The sequence below is a fragment of the Cetorhinus maximus genome, chromosome 7, assembly GCF_964194155.1.
Source record: "Cetorhinus maximus chromosome 7, sCetMax3.hap1.1, whole genome shotgun sequence".
Lineage (NCBI taxonomy): Eukaryota > Metazoa > Chordata > Chondrichthyes > Lamniformes > Cetorhinidae > Cetorhinus > Cetorhinus maximus.
Window position 1 is genome coordinate 88866750 of NC_135885.1, and position 17240 is coordinate 88883989.

The following is a 17240-nucleotide window of genomic DNA, read 5'->3' on the forward strand; positions in this document are numbered from 1 at the left end:
AAACTTCAGCACAATAGCCAATAATGGATTTATTGCAGAAGAAAGCAAAGATGGTATGGTTGAGTGCCAGACAGCTTTTGAGAAGCTAAAGGTGATCCGAACTAATGAACTAGTATTAGCCTCCCCTAATTTGGCTAAACCCTTCAAGCTGGCAATCAATGCTAGTGACTTGGGGATGGGTGCAGTCTTATTGCAGGAAGATGATTTAGGCATAGAAAAGTATCCTACTGGCTTCTCTAAGAAATCAGCATCAAAAGAGATACTCTACGGTAGTAAAGGAAACCCTAGGATTGTTACTGGCTCTTAAACATTGAGGTATATAATCTGTCATGGCTATAGAGAAACACTAGTATATACTGAACATAATCCCTTGGCTTTTGCGGAATAAAATAAAACTCAGAATAACAGACTGTTCCAATAGAGTTTGCTAATGCAGCCTTTTAACTTAAAGATTGTTCATAGTGCTGGAAATGATAATATAATCGTTGATGATTTATCAAGAATGTAAATTTTATCAAGAATGTAAAATTATCTGGAAAGCAAGAAAGTCAGAAAAAACTGTACAGATTCTGTATAAGAAGTGAATGGCTGAGTGAGTGCATGTTTGAGTTTTGTATATATATGGTATATATCTTTCTTGTACACTTTGTAATGAAACACATTTGGAAATAGCATTTCATTCCTTAAGGATAGAGGTGTTGGGAAAACTACATCTTTACAAACTGGATTTTACTTTTAAAATTTGGAAAGACATTGCATTATCTGGACATTTGGATGCTGACCTGGAGTTCTTTTTAAAAAGGATCATAAGTTCACCTAGGAACTGTCAACAAACATGCCTTTTCCAAGAAATCGCCTGCTCAGAATGGTACTTGAGGCGGGGAGCTTGTTTGCATTGCAATTACTCTAATTGATGAGAAAAAAAAACTGGTTTAAAGACAGAAAGCTAGTGAGTTACTGGAAATCACATTGCAGGAATGAGCTTTTGGACAAGTTTTTTTGCACAACTTTTTGCACAAGTTTTGGACTTGTGTTTTTGAGTTCAGTTAGGACTGAACTGAGAAAGTAAAAGCTGCCCAGCTCACCTTTTCGCCTTGCCTTGCCTGGAATAAAGTTGTTGGCAGTATCCAGCTAAGAATCCTCAACTCAGTGAAGCTTGTCTGTTTTTTGGAAGCCCGAGAGGCTGAGAAGAGGGATTAACCTGACAACGAAGCTCTGTTGGCGAGAACCTCTTCACACGAGGGAGCTCCAGATTGACAGCATCGAGACCGTGAACTTTATCCTTTGTTTTTATAACGCTTATCCTCTATTCTTATAATTCTTATCCGTTTGTGCTTTGTTTGTTTGTGTGTGTGCGTGCTAGGGTATTTTTAAAAGCGATAGTTATATTCCAGAGTACAATTGTGTGTTAACCAGTTCTTGCAACTTGTTTTTAAAAACACTTTTGTTTATAATAAATCAATCATTTTGAGTTTATTGAAAAAGCCTGGTAAAAGTTTCATTTATTCTGGGTCTAACACTAGCAGCAAAGGTAAATAATTGGCCATTTTGGTGAGTGAATTAAACCTTTCAACTAACAGTGTGACCTGCAGAGTAGTGGAGCTAGATAAACTGCACACTCCTACCATCCCAGTTGTAACAAGTACTGTGTACAATTTTGGTCTCCTTATTTGAAAAAAGGATATAATTGTGTTAGAATCAGGTCAGAGAAGATTCACTCAACTCATTCCTGGGATAAAGGGATTATCCTATAAGGAAATATTGAACAAGTTGGGCCTATCCCCATTGGAGTTTATAAAAATAAGAGGTTATCTTATTGAAATATATAAGCTCTTAAGGGACTATTACAGGATGGATACCAGAAGGACGTTTCCTCTCATCAGGGAGACTGGAACTAGGGATCATAGTTTAAGAATGAGGTCTCCCTTTTAGGCAGAAATAAGGAGATTTTTTTTTTCTCTCAGAGGGTTACTAATCTGTGGAATTCTGTTCCCCAGAAAGCAGTGGAGGCTGGGTCATTGAATTTATTCAAGGTTGTGTTGAATAGATATTTGATAGACAAGGGAGTCAAGGGTTAGGGAGGTCAGGCAGGAAAGTGGAATTGCGAGCACAACCAGATCAGCCATGACCTTATCGAATGGTGCAGCAGGCTTGAAGGGCCAAGTGGCCTACTCCTGCTCCTAAGTCGTATGTGCCTATGTCGATCATCATGCCAGACATCCCAAGGAAACTAATTTTGAATCAGGGACAGGGACTCGCCAAAATTAATGCAAGTAAAGAACAGGAATGATGAAAATAATGCAACTAACGAGTTACAAATCCCCCGGACCAGATGTCCATCCCACGGTTTTAAAAGAAGTAGCTGAGAACATTCTAGATGCCCTAACTATAATTTTCCAAACTCCACTTGACTTGGGAATCATTCCCTCAGATTGAATATTGAACATTACTACAATATTTAAGAAAGGCAGGAGAGGGAAACCAGAGAATTATAGACTAGTTATCCTAACATCTGCTGTTGAGAAATTGCTACAGTCTACCAATTATTAGGATGTTATTTACCCACATAAGACTTTTCATCCACAAGAAAGAAAGATTACAGTCATTCACTGCAAAACAAATCATAAGTTTTATCATCAGGAGTCACAGCAAAAATCTGAAAGTGAGTAAAATGTGAATAATTTTACATGCACAGATATTATCCTAAAGTTAGTTTTTTGCTCACCATTTGGGGTTTGGCTTGAATTATTTGCAGTTGCATCTAGAACATAAAAAGAACAAAGTATACATAAATCATTTAAATTTAAGAAGTGACAATTCAGGATAGTATGATATGGTAACACAATGTACAGCTCTGTGAAGTGTTGATAGACCAATTTAATTACTCGTGCCTCCCCCACTTTTGTTGAATTGCCTGTGCAATGGGCACATTTGTCCCAGGACACTCAGCAACATACTCTAGTGGTAACAAAATGCAGGCCATCTAAGTTGCAGTTAGTATATAACCTCTGAAGAAATTTCAACTCCCAGGCAGGAAAACAGTCCAGTGGATATAGTCCAGTCAATTTTAATAGCCTGACCTCATTTACATGTGGCCAGAAGTTGACAGAAAGCTGTGAAAAGTCAAAAAGTCTAGAGACTGCCCACTATATTTAAGTTAAGCAGAGGGAAAAGATGGATTAATTTTTGAGGAAGAAAGAAAGGTAGGGGATACCTGCACACCCCTGGAAAGCCAAGAAGATTAATCCTGCACCTCCTTCCAGCCTCAAAAAGGTGAGTTTTACATTTACCTTGCAAGACCTCTTTGTTGTTTCGGCCAGGTTGTTGCTGTTAGGGCAGCTCCTAACCAGGAGAAAACGCCATCAAGGTCCTATTGATGTAACAGGACCCCAATTCGCACGTATATATGACACTCCAGACTTAGCGTTACTTCACAGGCCTGAAAAACCACGCAAGTAAAAATCTGAGCTGGGTGGGAACAGATTAATTGTCCCTCGGCCCAGCTTCAGCAGGCTGGGGACAGTTAAAGTGGAGTGGGTGAAATTGGAACAATGCACAACTTTCTATATTAATTTTCTTACAATTCTGTGAAGCTTGAAATTAAATTAATATTAATCTGTTCAGGAATCAGTCACCTTACTACAGCCTCAATTTCTTTGATTTTGGAAGCAATGATGGGTCTTTTATTCCCTTAAATAACTACTTCCTTGTACAACATCCCTGCATCAAAATGCAACTCTCTAACTACAGTATTGCATAATCACATCATTAATTTACTTTAAAATCCATTTACAATGTCTTCTAGTACTAGATTTCTTACCAGATATTAAAGTTGTCTACGCAATACTTGCTATATTTCCTGCATCGTGAGACAATTCACTTTAAAAGAAATCCTAGACTTTAGTGCATAATAAAGTTTCAATTACTTGGTTGTAACTGAAGTTATAATATAAAAAGTTAAAAAATTAACAGCCTTTCTCAAATAATTTCTCTCTAAAGTCAAACCATGAATGTACCCAATGCACTTATTTTAATAACTAGAAAATAAAAAGATTACAATGAATTTGGCTTTAAAAATTGTGTAGTTATGAATGGTCATCTATAGATTGTAATTTTTATCATATGAAGCAGCTGCCTAATTTTTTCAATAATGCATTGTGCAAATTTTCTGCAGCTTCGAGTCACAAAAACCTAGGTGAAATTAAATTCACTGCACAAACCAATCTAGATTAAAAAGGTTCTCAAAGAGAACTGCAAACTTTCAGATAGCACATTGTATTTATTCATAAAACAATTCTATTGAAAACATTTTTGAACATTTGAAGCCAAACCATCAACATACTAGCTGAAGCAAACTTTATAAACTTTATACATTAAAAAGTTACAACACTTAGACTTTGTAATAGATGGAGTTGAAACTGGTGATACTGTGATTGCACATATCTGAGATTAGTGCCAGTTTTACCAATTTTGGGAGCATTCATGCTGTGTCATAACAAATTTCAAAGCCCTGGTTAAAAAAAAAGCTCAGAAGTTCCTTAGTCACACATTCAGAGCTTAGATACCCAGCATCTGAATGCTAGCTGAATTTTAAATGTAAGAGGGTTATACTGTAGTGAAGTTGTAGGCAAAATAAATAAGATGGCCTGTTATGACACAGCAGTTGGTAAAGGCTGAGTTGTTTAAATCCCAGAGAGAAACTTGAACAACTGTCATAACCTATATTTTCAATTGGTATGTTTGAGATGCAGTTCGGAATTCAGGAATAAGACCAACAAGCCTCAAGAGGGTTTTTATATAAAACTAAATTAAACATTTATTAATTTAACAACAAATTAAACACATATACATGTCTACAAATTACTACCATAATAACTTTTAAACAAGTCCCCAAATTAATTACTCCCTGGTAAATCTTCACCAAGACAACAGTAACCCATAGACTTTAAATAGACACCAGGCAATGCACATTTGACCTTACTGTCATGAAGTTATTAATGTATAATTATTGGAATATATTTTTCTTTTAAAATAGAGGTTTAGTCTGTGGATGTGTCTTAATTGGATTAAAGCCAGCTAGTCTGGGTGCTTTGATGTGTACTAGCTTTGATATGTAAGAGAGATAGAGTGCATTTGCACTTCTTGAATAGAGCATTCAAGAAGTGGGGTAAATTCTGGCACTTAGCGAGCAGAGACCAAGCAATATGTTTATATTGCTAATAAAATTGGTACTATGAAAGGGGTTTTATTGTTAGAAGAGGCTGGTGATACAATGAGAATTTACATTCAAAGGGCTATGCTAGGTATAACAAGACAACAAGACAATGTAGAGCAGAGGCAATGTGACATCAAAAGCATGTGTAAGCCTCCAACTGTCTCCCGAGGAACCAAAGTGGAAACAGGCTCATTTTGAATTCATAAGGTGAAAATGCTTTGCCTGTCTGGTTAAGTCTTTGGGTTGCTGTTGCCTTAATGGAGATTAATTTGGGAATTTAAAAGTTATGATCGTAGTAATTTATAGCCATGTGTATATATTTAACTTGTGTAAATTAATAAAATGTTTCATTTAGCTTAATTAAAAACCTCTCGAGAACTGGTGGTATGATTCCTGAATTTAGAGGTGCATCTCAAACATAACACTTAAAATTATAGGTTATGACAGTTGTTTAAAGTTTCCCTCTAGGATTTTTAAATAACTCAGCTTTACCAACTGCTGTGTCGTAAAACTTAAATTCAAAATGCGGTTCCCTTCAATCGGTTTTCTTTGCAGACACAGTTGTAGGCTTACAGGCTGGTTAGATCTTAAGTGCCTCTGACACACACAAACTCCACTCTGTTTATACCTAGCTTCCCCCGTGAATGTATATTTTCCATTGTTTTACTAGGTTTTAAAAAATTTTTACCTCTCCTAACAAGAATCCTTTTATTCCACCAATTTTGTTAGTAATATAAACACATTGCTTGGCGTCTCCTAACTAGGTGCAAGATTTTACCGATTATTTTGAATGGTTTATTTAACAAATGCAAGTTGCACTTTAACTTTCACTCCTTACGTTTATCTAATTAACATCTCAAACTACTATACATCAAAGCACCCAGGCTTTAATCCAATTAAGACACACACCGACACCACTAAACTCTATTTAAAAAAATAATTTCCAATAACATTATAGGCATTAATATCTCTTCATGACATGGCCCCAGTGCACCTTAAATCATAAATTTTGCATTGACACTTCACATTGATACAAATAGTGTGCTATGACTGTTATATCAAATATAAAGCAACTTGCATCACTACAACAGTCTTCACAAAGAAATGTGTTCTTTACAGGTTGGGGGCAAGAGAAATTGATTCCAAGAAAAAAAAAGAGGGGCTGGATGAAGAACAGAAATTTATTGCTGGTAGTTGGCTGGGGGTTGGGAGCGAGAGAGGCAAAATTAGGGACCAACCCTTTTACAATTGGTATATACAATGGAAATACTGTAGGGTCCCACCATATAAGCCTGCTCTCTACATACAAAATGAGATCAGTGTATGGAGATAAACATCCAGGCGTTGGAAAGGAGGCAGAGAGGCCAATTAAACAGATAGCTGGAGTAGGCACCTGAATTACAAGTATTGTTTATACTCTAAATGGGAAGGTCCAGGGGTAAACTTACAGAAATACTTGAGTTCTTAAATAGACAAGGTAAAAGTCAATACGTCCATATGGGTACAGATTATATGCAAGGTAGAACAGCCTTGAAAATAGAAGAGAGAGATTTAACTACTTTAAACAAAGGTATGAAATAGGAATAGACTGCCAAGACAGGCAGTAGGAAGAGAGAACTGAATAAGAACTTGGAAGAAAAATAGGAGTATGCCACACATGGAGGGATATTTCCCAGGCATTAGAACCAGCTAGATGGAGTGCAATTTTTCCTCTCTTTCTAGTCCACACATCCCAGTGCCTTGAAAATACTAAGTATGATCTTGGTTTCAAAAATCAACTTTTTCTATGGAAATGCAATAACAAAATTATATTGCATTACTTAATTAAACTATGTCCTAAAATCTAAAATCACAACACAAAAAATGCAATTTTGTTATTGGAAAGGTTTTATGATCAATTAGCTTCACAAACAACAAAATTATGATCATTTTAGAAGAAAATGATGAAACCACAACAAATAAAAGTGATTTATTAATGGGGAACAGACAGATATTCCAAAAAGTTTTTCAACATTTCTTATTTTGCAGATGCATCTGAAATTAATTTAAGGCATTAGTACAGATATGAAAGGTTTTTACACCAAACAGCTTTCATAACGTTAATTCCACCCTCCCCAATTATTCCTAGTCCTTTTAAAAAAAATCCAAACATTATCTTGTGGTAGGATATGCAAGCAAAAAAAAATGGCCCCATGTTTTTCAACTCTGAACTGTTCTATATAAAAGGTGCGGAAGAGAGATAAAGCTGGTTGGGGTGTTGACTTTCCGTTCCTCTTTCAGGGAAAGCAACTCACCACCGCTCTCAACTTCCCTTGCCAAAACCAGAATTTTTTGTGTGAAGGAAGCTGATCAAGAAGGCAATCCCTACAATATTCTCAGGGCAAGAATTGCCAGCATAGCCCTCAAGCGGAGAACATTATGTTTTAGAAAGCTACAGAATCCACAGTCTAAAACTTTACTGTAAAGCAGGTTGATGTACTTTGAGGTCAATATATAAAGGTTGAGGGTGACTCCGAGTTGGTTTTAACTAACACAATAGCATTGCTTTAATATGTTTCCCAATAGTTTATTTTCCATCATGGTAGCTCTAAAAACTGTTTCTGTCACCTTGTAACAGATCAAACAAGCCACTGAGAGTGAGCAAATTTCATCCACTGTATCAGATACAAATCCATCATTAGTTGGAAGTGCTCTTTTTTTGCAGAGTGCTGGCAGTCCTTATAGGACCTGTTACAAGCCCAAAGTATTCATTTTCAATTGCAGCTGAAGACCCACAAAAATTATTTTTTTGATGCACAGAGTTTACACTTTTGATCAAAAGATCCAATTAGATATTGAAGTAAAGGAACCAAACAATTCACAATTAGTTACAACTGATGAATAAGCAATAAAGACATGAAGTGGGTAGGCCAGCAGAAATATTGCATCTCCTCTTCTATAGCATCATAGAGTCATAGGCTTGTTATTGCACGGAAGGAGGCTATTTAGCCCATTGTGTCCATGCTGGCTCTCTGCAAGAGCAGTTTAGCTAGGCCCACTCCCCCACCTTCTCTCCATAGTCCTGCGTTTCTTTCTCTTCAGATTATCATCCGGTTCCCATTTGAAAGCCACAATTAAATCTGCCACCACCATTCCCAAATAGTGCATTCTAGATACCAACCACTCGTGTGAAATGTTTTCCTTACATCACCTTGGGTTCTTTTGCCAATCATCTTAAAATCTGTGTGCTCTGGCTCTCAACGCTTCTGCCAATGGGAACAGTTTCTCCCTATCTACTCTGTCCAGGCCCTTCATGATTTTGAACACCTCTAGCAAATCTCTTCTCAACCTTATTTTCTCCAAGGAGAACCACCCCATCTTTGTGAATCCATCTGTGTAACCAAAGTCTCTCATCCCTGAAAGCCTTCTTGTAAATTGTTTCAGCACACCCTCTCCAATGCTCCTTCCTAACCTGTAGTGCCTAGAATTGGACTCCAGTTGAGGCTGAACTAGTGTTTTATAAAGCTTTACTATAACTTCCTTGCTTTTGTACTCAATGCCCCTATTTATAAAATATAGCATCCTGTATGCCTTAATAATCACTTTCTCAATCTGCCCTGCCACCTTCAACAATTTGTGCACAGGTACTCCAAGGTCCCTCTGCTCCTGCATCCCCTTTAAAATTATATCCTTTATTTTCTATTGCCTTTTCTCATTCTTCCTGCCAAAAAGTATTACTTCACACTTCTCTGCATTAAATTTCATCTGCCATTTGTCCACCCATTCCACCAGCCTATGTCCTCTTGAAGTTTATCATTATCCTCCTCACAGTTGGTTTCTGGGTTAAAGAGCTTGTCTTACAAGGAAAGGTTGAGCAGGTTGGGTCCATACTTATTGATTGGAGTTTAGAAGAATGAGTGGTGTTCTTACTGAAATATACATGAATCTGAGGGAGCGTGACAGGGTAGAAACTGCGAGGATGTTTTCCTCCATTGATGAATCTGGAACTTAGGGATGCAATTTAAAAATAAGGGATCTCCCATTTAACACAGAGATGAGGAGTAATTTCTTCTCTCAGAGGGTTGCTAACCTTTGGCATTCATTTCAGAAAGCAGTGGAAATTGAGACAATGAATGTATTCAAGGTTTGAGTCAGACAGATTTTTGATCTACAAAAGGAAGTCAAAGATTAAGAGAGGCTGGCAGGAAAGTGAAGTTAAGGCCACAATCAGATCAGCCATGATCTTATGGAATGGCGGAGCAGCTTGAGAGGAAAAATGACCTACTCCTATTTCTTATGTTCCTATCAAATCTCAAGTTTAATAGCCCAGATCTTCTGGTCAGCAGTGGAGCTGGAGAGCACGCCACTGTGATTTAAACTACCCCCTAACCTTTTTACCTTGGAGTCTTTGGACCTTCCTGTCCCAGCTTTAGCTTCAATCGACTGATGAGCAGTCTGGGGAAGCCAAGTAGTGAAGCTTAACTAAAGCAAAGCTATGACCCTTTCTCATCACGAGCTGAAGACATACCCTTAAGTTCTGTCTTCAGTTCGTTGACTTACGAGTTTCTAAATGTCTCTGTCACCCTGAACACTGCTCACCAATTCCCCCACACACGCCAACACAGCTCATCCTCACCTCGGTCCCAACAATACTCAACCCTCAGCTGTCAACAATGTTTACCTTCCCTCTCACTCTCATCCCTCGACAATGCTCATCCCCCGCCCCCCCAACCAATACTGACTCTGCAGACATTGGCTGTACAAAAGCCAGGGATTCCGGAAGGTGAACCGGGAGGGGCAATGCAGAGGTGGGATGAGCATTATCAGGGTGTTGAGGGGGGGGGAAATCACAGAATTGTTACAGCACAGGAGACCATTCAGCCCATCATGCCTGTGCTGGCTCTCTCCAAGAACAATTTAGCTAGTATCCACCCTACCCTTTTCCTGGAGTCCTGCAATTTTTTTCCTTTCAGTGCTGTTAGGAAGAGAGATCAGGATTTAACCCAGTGACAGTGAAAGAATGGCAATATAGTTCCAAGTCAGATTGGTGCGTGGCTTGAAGGGAGACTTGCAGGTGGTGGTGTTCCAATGCATCTGCTCCCTTGTCTTTCTAGGTGGTAGATGCTAGGGGTTTTGGAAGGTGCTGTCGAGGAAGCCTTGGTGAATTTGCTGCAGTGCATTGTGTAGATGGTACACACTGCTGCCAAAGTTCATTGGTGGTTTAAGATGATTAAAAGTAGTTGATGGGGTAGAGAGAGAGAAACTATTTCCGATGGTGGAGAGGGAGTCATGGCCAAAGAGGCATAACCTTAAAATTAGAGCTGGGCCATTCAGGGTGGTGTCAGGAAGTACATCTTCACACAAAGGATAGTGAAAATTCAAAACTGTCTTCTCAAAAAAATTGTCGATGCTGGGAGTCAACTTGAGCTTTCAAGCCTGAAATCGATTAGACATTTGTTGGGTAAGAGTATCGAGGTAGGTGGAGCAATTGCAGGTAAATGGAGCCAAGCTACAGATCTGCTGTAATCTGACCAAACATTGACAGAGATTCGAGGGGGTAAATTACCTCCTCCTCTGCCTATGTTGTAGTACAAAATCTCGAATCTCCCTCATCCAAAGCACTTTCAACATCGGGAAGTGCAGGTAGGGGGCGAAGGGTTCACAGGAAAATTCAAGCTGAATTCGCCTCAGCTTGTTACCCAGGTCACAGAATTCAACAGCATTGCCCTGCTGCAATTATAGCTAGAACCACTGGGGAGAGGGGAGAGCGGTGCTACGGAGGGGGAATGGAACGAGCACCACTGGGGATGAAGGAGGGGGCCGAATATTGTTGGGGCCGCGGATGGGGGAGGATGGGGGCTGAGCCGAGGACCGTTGGGGGTGCCGGGGTGGGGGGGTGTGAGCCAGGCACCGTTGGGAGGGGCCGAGCATTGTGAGGATGGGTGCTGAAGGAGGTGAGCATCGTCAGTGTTGGGGGAGGGTTTGAGCATTGTCAGGATGCAGGAGGGGATGAGCATTGTCGGGAAATGTGGAAGGGCTGTGAGCAATGTTGAGGTGCGGGAGGTGTGGGGATCTGCTTTTTTAGGCTTTTCTAAAGCTCCCACTTTTAGTATCTGTTCTACACCTCAGATTAATGGCAGGAGAATCCTGACAAAGAAGATACTGCTGTAAGCAGAAGGTAATCAGCAAACAAAGGAAAAGCAGACAGAAAAGAAAAAGAGGAACACACTGAATTATTGTGAGGAAAAGAAGCAAATCTCTCTCAGGAAGAGGTCAATTTTTCTTAAACAAAAACAAAAATAGCTGGAAAAACTCAGCAGGTCTGACAGCATCTGTGGAGAAGACGGAGTTAACACTTCGAGTCCGAATGACTCTTCATCAAAATTAAAGAGAAATAGAAATTAGGTGAAATAAGCTGTTTAAGGGGGTGGGATAGGTGGAGCTGGATATAGGGCCAGTGATAGGTGGAGGCAAAGGGGAGATTGCCAAAGATGTCATAGACAAAAGATCAAAGGGGTGTTGACGGTAGTGATACTAGCTAAAGGATGTGCTAATGGTGACATTAAGGGTAGAATGCAGGATGAGCAAGTGACAGATGGCCCTAGTGGGGGTAGAGGGAAGGGATCGAAATAGGCTGAAAGGTAAAACAATGGATGGAAGTAAATTTAAAAATAATAATAGAAATAGGTGGGAAAAGAATAATATATTTTAAAAATATATTAATTATTAGAAAAAAGGGGATCGGAAAGGGGGTGGGGATGGAGGAGAGAGTTCATGATCTGAAGTTGTTGAACTCAGTGTTAAGTCCGGAAGGTTGTAAAGTGCCTAATCGGAAGATGAGGTGCTGTTCCTCCAGTTTGTGTTGAACTTCACTGGAACATTGCAGCAGGCCAAGGACGGACATGTGGGCATGAGAGCAGGGTGGTGTGTTGAAATGGCAAGCGACAGGGAGGTCTGGGTCATGCTTGCAGACAGACCGAAGCTGTTCGCAAAGCGGTCACCCAGTCAATTGTTCTGTTTGGAGGAAAGGGAGACAGGAGCTCTTGGAGGTACTGTGCGAGTAGGCTAAAAAGGTCTAAAGCCTGGAAGGTTGTGTGAGTAGCTTGGAGTTGGTAAAGGGTTTTACCAGAAGTGGCCAAACCACTGTGAACCAAATTGTTATTGGCAGTTGGTTGAAAAGGAAGTCTGGAAAGCTACACCATCAGGACTGTTGTGACCCAAGGGAGAGAGGGTTCATAGAAGTGTGTCTTGCTGATGATAATCATACTCTTGAAACTCAAAAGATGAAAGCTGTTATCGGATAGGACTCCTGATCTACTCTGCACGAATAAAGGGCAGCATATTGTGGAAATGTGTAGCTACTTACTGCCATATCTCTACAGAGAGTGATGTGAATGCCTGTGGTTGTGTAAGACACATCTTCAATGTATTGGCTATTTAAAGTGAAATTTATCTTTTTATATGAAATATCATTTACCTGTTACATAATATTTGATTTATGTTGGTTCTGATTCGCATTAAAATAAAAGTTACACAAAGTGAAAACTTGTTTCACCCCACCCCCAATCTAGGTAATTAATATATATTAAAAAGACTGGGGGTACCAGTGCATACTGCCCTCCTGTCTGAAAAACAACGTTCATCACTAATCTTAGCTTTTTGTCCCTTAGTCAATTTTGTATCTGCACTGTCACTGCCTCCCTATTCCCATGGGTTTCAACTTTACTGGTAAGTCTACCATGTGGAACTTTATCAAATACCTTTTAAAAGGCCAATTACACAACATCAATCCTCTCCATTACTTCATCATCAAAGAACCCAATCATATTTGTCAGGCACTATTTGCCTTTACACATTTATGTTGACTTTCATTTATCAACTCTTGTTTTTGCCAAGTAAAAGTAACGAGGTGAGGAGTTGGACGTGTGCCAATAATGACCAGAATCCATACAAGACTTGTTGGATTAGTCGTTGTCCACTTGGTTTACAAATCTGGAAGTACAGCTTCGTAAAGGCCTCACAAAAAAGGTACATTATTTTGCAAGTATGTTTCATAAACTTTTTGCTTGCTTAGAATAAAAATGTTTTGAGATCACTTGCACAGAGCATCATCTTGGCATAAACACCAGCTCTCACTTGACAAACAAAAAAAGTGCTCCTAGACTTTTCAAAGACAGTATTCCTTTAAACTAACAAATTGTCAGAAAAAAAGTATGATTTTGCTTTTAGAAAAATATTAAAATACGTCAGTGTTGCAATGGCATCCTTTTGGTGAAAACCCCAGATATGTTTTCTCAAACTCAGGCTTGTAGTGGGTCACGTGGATCTATACTCAAAAAGCATTCTGGGATATTTTTCTACAATAAAGGCACATTATGTGTGTAAATCATAGAATGACAGAGCAAAAGAAGCTCCCATTTGGCCCACTGCGCTTGTACCAGCTCCTTGAAAGAGCTATCTAATTGATTCCACCAGCTCTTTCCCCACATCGCCTGCAAATATTTTCCCTTAAAGTACTTATCCAATTCCCTTTTAAAAGTTATTGAATCTACTTCAAACATCCTTTCAGGCAGTTCACTCCAAACCATCATAACTCACTGTGTAAAAAGATTTCCTCATGTCACCTCTGGTTCTTATGCCAAACACCTTAAATCTGTCATCTGATTGCTGACCCTTCAGCCACTAAAACTGGTTTATCCTTCTTACTTTATCAAAACCTTTCTTGATTTTGAACATCTCTATCAAATTTCTCCTTAACCTTTTCTGCTCTGAGAAGAACAACCTCAGTTTTTCTAATCTTTCCACGTAATTGAAGTCTTTCATATCTGGTATCATTCTAGCAAATCTTCTCTGCACCTTCTTCAAGGCCTTGATGTCTTTCCTAAAGTGTGGTGCTCAGAATTGGCTACAATACTGCAGTTAACCAATGTTTTATAAAAATAGCAGAACTTCATTGCTTGTGTACTCTATGCCTCTATTTACAAAGCCAAGGATCCCAACAGCCTTCTCAACTTGTCCAGTCACCTTCAAAAACTTGTGTACATATACTCCAGGTCTCTGTTCCTGCAGTCCCATTAAAACAACTTTTTCATTCAAATGTTTTTCAACGTGTTTTTTTTTTGCAAGCACAATTATTAGCTCCAGAGGTGCACCTATTTATGCAATGTATTTCTATTTAAACAGGTTCCAATTCAAATGCTAGTTATATTTTTGTGTCATTGTCTTGAGCTGCTTAAAATTAGCAGGATTGTCATTTCATTAAATTCTGTACTCAGCACTTTTCCATTGTCTATTTAGGATTTATCTTAAAACAGACCTTTGCAATCAGCCACCTGTGCCAAATTCATACAGGAAACTAGCAACATTAAAAATAAAACCAATAGAAACACAATAGACACAGGGCGAAGACAGACTTCAGAAGAGAGTTGTTAAGGTTTAAAAACAAAAAGCTAAAAGCTACTGCGGATGCTGGAAATCCAAAACAAAAACAGAATTACCTGGAAAAACTCAGCAAGTCTGGCAGCATTGGCGGAGAAGAAATCAGTTAACGTTTCGAGCCTTCATGGCCCTTCGGCAGAACTGCCGAAGGGCCATGAAGGCTCGAAACGTTAACTGATTTCTTCTCCGCCGATGCTGCCAGACTTGCTGAGTTTTTCCAGGTAATTCTGTTTTTGTGTTGTTAAGGTTTCATGGGCCTCACAGCTAAAGCTCAAAGGCCCAAATAGAGAATAAATTAATGCTACTCCATAGCATCTAAGTAGTACTGTTTATTCAACTACAAAAACCAGATCAAAATCTGTTGATACAAAATAGTATAAATACATCAAAATAACAAACATAATAGCTTTTAATAATTTGCCAGGTTTAGATAGCTGGCTCAGTGATCTACTGTTATTGACACTGCAATCCTACTAGCTAGGTAACCAAATAACGTTAGTTCTACTTTATGCTTGAGAGTAAACAACTTGAATCTAGAATAGGAATAGGATTTTTTTGCCTTATGAGTACTTACTGGTAAGACTGGTTTTAACTTTTTAATTCCCTGAAAACTGAATTTGTACACATTTGTACAAAGCATATTTCATTTTGTATAGTTAACATAGATAGCACTATGCATAAAATTACATAACACAATTACAATAATCTATAATCATGTCTATTTATAATTAACCATGGAACCTGAAATGAAAACTAGGACATTTCTAAAATGTAATTTCGTGCGCTGTTCATACCCAAAATTCTAGTATCAAAACATGTTATTTTCTACACTGAATAAATCTATACCTAATAATTTACCAGGTTCCAAGATTGTGGTATAACACAAAGAGGAAAAGGAACTTACTTGAAATAATAAAGATATTCAGCTCCTGGCCTTAGCGAGATTTACTAGAATGATACCAGGGACGAGGGGCTTCAATTATCTCGAGAAACCAGAAAAGTTGAGATTTTTCTCCTCAGAAGAGGATATTAGAAAGAATCATTAAAAAATAGGTGATTTATGGAGATGTTCAAAATTGAGGTAGATAGAGGAAAATTATTTCCTCTGGTTTATTTAAATCTTCAAAAAGCCAGTGGAAAACTAGACTTTTTTTAAACTCAGCAAATTGTTATGATCTGGAATGCAGTCAAAAGAGTGGAAAGCAGACTCAATAGGAACTTTCAAAGGGGAACTGGATCTCTACTTTTGGAGAAAATTGCAGGCTATGGGGAAAAAGTTAAGTGGAACTAACGGATTGTTCTCTCAGAGAGCCTTAGCACAGACACATGATTATATTAGCATGGATTCAAAATGACTACTGTATAAGCTGAACCTAAGACACACTTTTTCCTGGAAAAAAACAACTAAAATTGGCCATGCACCCAATGGTCTCAATGTTATGTCCAAATATTTCCTTTAAAATCCTGATGTTTATTGTCCAGTGCATCTGATAGTTCAGCAATTAGTTAAATATTTTCCAAATAATTTGGGAAATAGTTATGGTATAAATAGCATTCTTTGTTTACACTGAAAATAAAGAGGCTTTCATAACATTCATGAGTTCATACCCAAAATCAAGTTTGTCAAAAAACAAAGTGAATGATCTTTTTTTAATATAGCCTTAGATGTGCACTGCAAGTAACTGTGTGTGATCTTAGTATTGGTATGAATGTTATCACCTTGAAACACAATTTGAAAATTGGGTGCATAAATGAACAGTAGCATAAAAACGTGCGTTTAAAACAAGCATACAATCCTTTGTGCGACAAATAATACATTTATTAACACTGTAAACTAGAACTGAACTGGACAAATGGGCCAGTCCTTCAGCCTGTCGGATTGTAAATTGATAAACGAAGCAATGATATAAACGTTAGAAGATGACACATCATGACAACGCGACGGTGGCCTTCCCTCCCTCAAAAAGCTGGATAACACTTTTTCAAAAAGACAGGAATCCTTCACTATCAATGTCTTGTCAGCACTGGTATCACAAATGTCCTTCCACCTTGCCCCCCAAAAAAAACATAATGTACCTTTTTATCGCAGTTAAAATTAAAACTTTCCGCTAATACTGTCAACTGTCCTGAAATGAAGATTCTCGTTCCTCTCGGAAACGTTATAAATCTAACGAACAAAACAGCCACTCACCAGACGCCGAAGACGAGGTGAAAGCAGTTAGAGCCAGCAGCAGCACTACACAAACAGAAAACGGCGCTGGGTTCATAGTGTGGCCGCTTCAAGCTGGAAAAATGTGCCCCAACTCCGCTCGCCCGCTCGCTCGCTCGCGGCCCTCACACAAGATGCCCAAAGTCAAGCGCGCTCCCTCCGAGTTTCGGAAAGCCACGTGACGCGCGCGGGCGCGTGCCTGTCTCTGCTGCTGAGAGTGCTGGGGACCAACGAGTTATCTCTGAGCACAGCACCAGCTCATCCTAACAGCCAAATCCAAATTGCAATGTGCGGGCATGGTTAGCCATCCGGAGCCAGACTAACTGAGAGCACAGGAGGTGGGAGAAGCGTTGTGTTGGAATAGGCTAGATTTTACCTGTATTTGAAGAGGGGAGCTTG

The 17240-nt window shown here is 38.9% G+C and overlaps 1 protein-coding gene across 2 annotated transcripts in view; it reads right to left on the reverse strand.

The window, feature by feature from the left end:
* The window catches only part of LOC144682927 (uncharacterized), a 45563-nt gene extending 28551 nt beyond the window's left edge, over positions 1 to 17012 (reverse strand). Inside the window, exons 1-2 of one of the 2 annotated variants that reach the window (XM_078545831.1) lie at positions 16824 to 17012; positions 2726 to 2761 (exon numbers count right to left, since the gene is read on the reverse strand). In XM_078545831.1, coding sequence (XP_078401957.1) covers positions 2726 to 2761; positions 16824 to 16899 — 112 coding nt within the window. In that variant the 5' untranslated portion in view covers positions 16900 to 17012. The remainder of the gene's footprint in view (positions 1 to 2725; positions 2762 to 16823) is intronic. The other variant, XM_078545832.1, reaches the window with a different exon arrangement.
* Between the last annotated feature and the right edge of the window lie 228 nt (positions 17013 to 17240).